Source organism: Ranitomeya variabilis, chromosome 2 (assembly GCF_051348905.1).
Source record: "Ranitomeya variabilis isolate aRanVar5 chromosome 2, aRanVar5.hap1, whole genome shotgun sequence".
Classification (NCBI taxonomy): domain Eukaryota; kingdom Metazoa; phylum Chordata; class Amphibia; order Anura; family Dendrobatidae; genus Ranitomeya; species Ranitomeya variabilis.
Genome location: NC_135233.1, coordinates 348,857,961 through 348,864,577, shown reverse-complemented (window position 1 = coordinate 348,864,577; position 6,617 = coordinate 348,857,961). Strand labels below are relative to the sequence as shown.

The window sequence follows — 6,617 nt, the reverse complement described above, 5'->3', positions numbered from 1 at the left end:
TTAGTTCTAAGAGCTAATCAGCTTTTGAAGGGGACACTTGGCTCTGAGCAACTTGAGATTTGATGTACTATTCAGGCTTTGGTCTCCAAGTTGCCTCCTAAATGTCTATCTTCAAGGTCTAACAATGTCTTCTGGTGACATAATGTGTTGCCTCATGCCTAATTAAAGGTGGTCCCCTATTTTACAACATATACTCAATGGAATGATGGTTATTTAAAACAACCCCAAGTCCTATTAGTACTTCCAAGACTGGCGCTGCTTCTCTACCATTGCTACTGCATCACCAGCGACCTACTAGCATCAACATTAGTTGGGGGCCACCTTTCACATTCTGGTTAGGTTGGCTTCTTTCACTTGGATGAAATATGAAGGCTGACGCCTAACTTCTGAATGCTGATGCTAGCAGACCCATGTGGAACAGTAGTGAGCACAGGACGATGGCACTCAACTGGGAGGTAAGTGTGGGTTTGTTTTTTGTCTTAAACCACCTGTGCCCACTGAATATAAGTTGTAAAATAGTTGACAACCTTTTAATCATTATATATGTTTGTGCAATGAGGGTATATTAATGACTATTTTTCAAAAAAGAGTCTATTTAAGTTGGTCCAACCCCAGAAAAATTGTCCCTCTTTGTAGCCCTTTGTTAAAAACAAAACAATTGGAAAGTCTTAAAAGTCATATTGCAAAGTTACAGGGGCAGCAAAAAAGAAATACGAATGGCAAAGTTAAATAGATCTTTACAACCATTATCCTGCCACATTTATGTTACATAAGGGTCTCCATTGGAGTGCACAGATAATTCTGCAACAACTTCTTACAAAAGTGCAAACGATGTTATGTTATCTGGAGTGACATCTACCACCAGACCGCTTCATAAAAGGAGAGGACTCTAAGAGAATTCTTATATTACCAGTTAGAAGTCTCGAGAAACGTGAAAGCTTATCTCTGGGTAAGTAAGATAACACTTATTGCATGCAAAATATATAATATGCAGTAGTTTTATATGTTTAGGTAACATGAAAGCAGAGTTGTGTTCCTCAACACTTTGTACTTTGGCACCATTTTCTGATGGATGCTGGCAGCTTTTTTGGCTGCAAATCTAGTCTATTAATATGTAAAAAGGAAAGCGCTAAATGTTAATTTCTGAATATCACAAAAACTAAGCTCAAAACTGAATTATGGAAAGAAATACTTTAGGGTAAGTTTCCAATAGCATTTACTTTGATATCTTGATAACTTATCTTTGGTATGCAAATATACCTTTATTTGAGCTCAAATCTACAAAGAGCACCCCTCACATTACACAGAGTCAAGTGATTTTAAAATTGGGATTGGGAAAAAGGAAACTACTTAAGGCAGGAGAAAGGAGGCTAGTGTGGAGGCACTAACCTGATAGGGGGAGACACAGTAGGTATACATGGACTCTGTGGGTGAAGAAAAAAAATATTACACTGAATTTTCAGCTTGTACAGAGGCCAGAAAAGACAACATATATTTTCGTTGTTATAGTCTAGAGCAGTGTTCCCCAACTCCGGTCCTCAAGAGCCACCAACAGGTCATGTTTTCAGGATTTTAAGGATAATTGCATCACCTGGACAGGCAAGCATTCAATCACCAGTGCAATACTAAGGAGATCCTGAAAACATGACCTGTTGGTGGCTCTTGAGGACCGGAGTTGGGGAACACTGGTCTAGAGCCTTCTTCATTTCCAGCGCTGCCACACAAAGTCCTGAAGGAGGTCAAGACTGGAGTTAAAAATGTTGACGGGACCCTGGTTTACTAGATCAAGGTAGTACAAACTTTCATTCCTGGCATTCTGACCCTTGTTATTACTGTGTCCTAGCAAATACAAGAAATGCCCAGGTTTCCTCCTGTCTTTGATTTAAGCAGGGGATGTTTGCACTGCCTTGGTTCAGTCAACATGGAGTACTGATGTGGACGCCAGACCAGGGTGCTAAAAATCTTTTTTTCCCCCATCTCTAGTTAGGATGTTGGGTGCAATGACAATTTCCACTGAAGGGACTTTTTACATTTCCATGTTTTAATCAATTGAATTTGATTACATAGTTTTTTAGGCTGAAGTTAGACATAAGTCCATTGATTTGCTCGTAAAAAAATCTGAGGGGTCTAGTGATCTCCACCGTGTGGGGGCCAGTATGTAAGAGATAGAAAGCAGTGGAAGGGGGTGATGCAGTAGGGAAATGGGGACGCCCACATTAAATAAGATATGTGGGAGGAAGGTGCAGGGGAGACCTACCTTGGCAGGGAAACCTGTCAGGGAGGTGGCATGCAAAAGGTGACAGGGAAAGGGGTAGAATAGACTAATAATAATTGCACTAAAGTTGTTGCCTATCTATGCAAAAAACAGGTCAGGCTACTATAAAGGAGACCACTCATGTGTGATTACTTCTCTACAGAAGTGAATAGATAATAGGGAAAATCACAAGTGCTCTCGCGAAAACGACTATAATAATAAATTGCATTTGGCCAAATTGCACCAATCACCATTTTTGTGTAGGTTTACAATGGTTGTTCCTCCCACACCAGTAGACTGTAGCCCACAATAGCACTTATTACAAGCTGCTGAGAAAAAAATGAAAATTGTGAATGGTGTAATTGTGTAGACTGACCCTCTAAATGTTGAATAATGTTGGATAGTAAGAGAACCACTTTTTGTTATATTTTTCAGGGTCTCACAGAGATTGAGAATTCTCTGGATGGTCATGGAGATGTCATGGAATGATAGTTATGAGTATGACTATGATGAAAACTACACATTTCCCCCCATCATTTCACAAAATGAAAATGATCAAGTTTCAGTCACTGATGGGATTGCCATATTCCAGTACCTCCTTGTTTTTTTGCTTGGTGTTCCTGGGAACAGTTTGGTGTTGTGGATAACAGCCTTTGAAATGAAGCACTCTGTGAACACCATATGGTTCCAAAATTTGGCAATTGCCGATCTCCTGTGCTGCCTCTCCGTACCTGTTAATATCATGAATATAAGCCTTGGATACTGGCCCCTGGGTCTCTTCGCCTGCAAGTTTATCCCTTCCATTCTGTTAATTAACATGTATGCCAGCATCCTCCTCCTGACTATGATCAGTATTGATCGCTGTGCCATGGTGATGAACCCTGTATGGTGTCAGAATAGCAGAACCTTGCGAAAGGCATACTTGGCATGTGCCATTCTATGGATCCTAGCCATCATCTTGAGTAGCCCAAGCTTAGTTTTTCGAAATGTCAAGGAATATCAGGGAAGGATAAAATGTGTGGTTGACTATAGGATTCTCAGATTTCAAAGACAGAAGGTGGAAGACTCCATCGCCATTTGCCGTCTACTGCTTGGGTTCGTCATGCCATTTTTGGTCATCATTGGCTGCTACACTTTGCTGATACATAGGGTAAAGTTGCGATTTACACAAAACACCAAAACGATAAGAGTATCCATTGTGGTGATCATTGGGTTCTTCGTGTGTTGGCTTCCTTACCATGTGTCAGGAACCATCATAGCTATGAGTGCAGTTAGTTCACCATATTATCAGCCTACGCTAAATCTTTTCAACATTTTCATTGCTTTGGCATTCATGAACAGTTGTATTAATCCCATAATTTACGTGCTATTGGGTCACAAAAGTAAATTTAAAAGGTCAATCAGGGTCATTCTAAAGGATGTCTTGGAAGAGGAAATTACTCCTGACTCCAACAAGACAAACCTAACATCTGAATCAAAGAACACAGACACATCCATATAGTTCTAAGAGGTGTCCATACACATTAGTGCTTGCATCCATTGATATTTTTGCGACGTGGGACTGACTATACACCAACAAATCATGTCAGATAAAAGAAGGATTTAAATCCGATCCTTAAGGTACCTTCACACAAAACGACTTTACAACGTGAACGACAACGATCCGTGACGTTGCAGTGTCCTGGATAGCGATATCGTTGTGTTTGACACGCAGCAGCGATCTGGATCCTGCTGTGATATTGCTGATCGTTGAATAAAGTTCAGAACTTTATTTGGTCGTTAGACCGGCGTGTATCGTCAGGTTTGACACCAAAAGCAACGATACCAGCGATGTTTTACGCTGGTAACCAGGGTAAATATCGGGTTACTAAGCGCAGGGCCGCGCTTAGTAACCCGATGTTTACCCTGGTTACCAGCGTAAAAGTAAAAAAAACAAACAGTACATACTCACCTGCGCGTCCCCTGCCGTCCGCTTCCTGCTCTGACTGAACGCCGGCCCTAAAGTGAAAGTAAAAGCACAGCGGTGACGTCACCGCTCTGCTGTTAGGGCCGGCGCTCACACAGTACAGGAAGCGGACGCCGGGGGACGCGCAGGTGAGCATGTACTGTTTGTTATTTTTACTTTTACGCTGGTAACCAGGGTAAACATCGGGTTACTAAGCGCGGCCCTGCGCTTAGCAACCCGATGTTTACCCTGGTTACCCGGGGACCTCGGCATCGTTGGTCGCTGGAGAGCGGTCTGGTGACAGCTCTCCAGCGACCAAACAGCGACGCTGCAGCGATCGGCATCGTTGTCTGTATCGCTGCAGCGTCGCTTCGTGTGAAGGTACCTTTAGTTCTAAGGAAAGATAAGTTACTGCTCAAAGTGTCTGGTGACAGATTACTCTCCTCTACTCATTTGCTGAGCTGGAACTTTGTATGGGAGTGTTGGTAGGGTTCAACTGGAAGCTACTGAAGATATATAGGCACTAGTGATGAGCGAGTATACTCGTTGCTCGGGCTTAAGATTGCTTCTACTATGCATAGTTTTTGACTTCTCATGACGAAAATGCTATAATCATTTATCGCTTAAAATAGATAGACCTTTGCGTAGATTGAGTATACAGTGAGGACTGATGTAAAATATGATATACAATTTAAGGTGTAACTGGAAGCTCTTTGGCACCAACATTCTTCAAATATGCCACAATTTTGGAAAATTTCATGCCAGAATTTCCATTTTCATTGGTTTCCAAGCTCATGTTCAAATGGCGCAAATTCACTTGCAAACTTGGATTATTCTGCTTACATAATCATTGTATGTCCTAAGTTATTGGAGTGATAACATTGCCATGATGATCTCCTTAGCTGTATTTTAAGTCTCTTCAACCACTTCCCACTGAGGCCAATCTTCAGTTTTGCTCTTTTGTTTTTTTTTCTCTCATTTCAAGAGTGATTACCTATTTTATTCTTCCATTCGACATGGTTTTGAATGCCATAATTCATATTACCATATATTACCATACAATCCATTGAAAATCAGGGAAAACAATTCTAAGTGCTGCAAAATATTTTTTTGGACTCTGTTTTTTCAGCGTTCACTGTTAAGTAAAAATTACCTGTAAGGCTGCCATCACATTAGCAGTATTTGGTCAGTATTTTCCATCAGTATTGTAAGCCAAAACCAGGAGTGGGTGATAAATGCAGAAGTGGTGCATATGTTTGTGTTTATTATACTTTTCCTCTATTTGTTCCACTCCTGGTTTTGGCTTACAAATACTGATGTACAATACTGACCAAATACTGCTAGTGTGATGGCAGCCTTAATATGACACCATCGGTTAGTGTGATTATGGCTATACAAAACTCGTATAATTTTTTTACCATTTAAATGTTGAATAAAATTTGCACAAAAAATAGCTTTGTGTTGAAACATTGTGAGTTTTCATCTTTCCGTCAATATACAGATGTGAGAGCTTGCTTTTTTGCATGCTGAGCTGATGTTTTTAACATTACCATATTGGGGTACAGTAACGTTTTGATCGCTTTTTGCTGCAATCTTTGGGAAGGCGTGGCAACTAAAAAAAAAGGAAATTCTGGTGTTTTGACTTTTTGTTTTAGCTTTTTTTACCGTACAGCTAAATAATTTTATATTTTAATAGGTAGGACTTTTATGGATATGACAGTACCAAATATTTTTTTTTTTTTAATTTATTTTAAAATTGGGAAAAGAGAGAGGATTCAAATTTTTTTTTTTTTTACACTAAAAATAGAGAATATTTAAAAAAAAATGTATTTTTCAATCAGGATCTGAACCTGCGATCAGATCAATCAGAGGCATAACGTTAAGCTCCTTGGCTCCAATGTACCAAATCTGTCACACCCAACTATCATGTGCTAATTTAGAATACTGGTCAAAACATATTGGAAAGAAGGACATTTTGGATAATAAAAACTCTGCACTCTCAATATTTACACCCCTATGTATAATGCAATGTTTAACAGGATCTTATAAAGTGTTTCTCTGATGTAAAATTACAGTGGTATCCACCCTGTGACCATTGGAGTGGTCTGAAACTCTTAGAATATGCCAAATTTGCCACAATTTTGGCAAATTTCATGCCAAAATCAGCATTTACCGTACGTTGTATTGTAACATATAGAGAAACTAAATGACCTCTACAATGCAGAATGGCCTGGGAGCTGGGCTTCAAGGGAGTGACATGGCGGTTAGGACAGTGTTCCCATCATGGTCATGCACCTTAAATGCCATTGTCAGAGACTGACAGTGGCATTTAAGGGGTTAGAGACAAATGCTGACTGCCGGGAAGTGGTTAAAGGGTTAGATCCTTTGTCGGGAAGCAGCAACAGTGATGAATATTGG

At 40.1% G+C, this 6,617-nt stretch overlaps 1 protein-coding gene across 1 annotated transcript; it reads left to right on the top strand.

Annotated features, from left to right (window-relative positions):
- The first annotated feature begins 822 nt into the window (after positions 1-822).
- On the top strand, positions 823-3,866 carry LOC143809407 (C5a anaphylatoxin chemotactic receptor 1-like). Its single transcript, XM_077292473.1, has 2 exons — positions 823-949; positions 2,690-3,866. Exon 2 carries the CDS (start codon positions 2,718-2,720, stop codon positions 3,753-3,755), a length of 1,038 nt encoding a protein of 345 aa, XP_077148588.1. The 5' UTR covers positions 823-949; positions 2,690-2,717; the 3' UTR covers positions 3,756-3,866.
- The last annotated feature ends 2,751 nt before the right edge of the window (positions 3,867-6,617 follow it).

Bases quoted from the DNA above. Each gene is read 5' to 3' on its own strand.
- LOC143809407 (XM_077292473.1), top strand. From the start codon at position 2,718: ATGGTCATGGAGATGTCATGGAATGATAGTTATGAGTATGACTATGAT.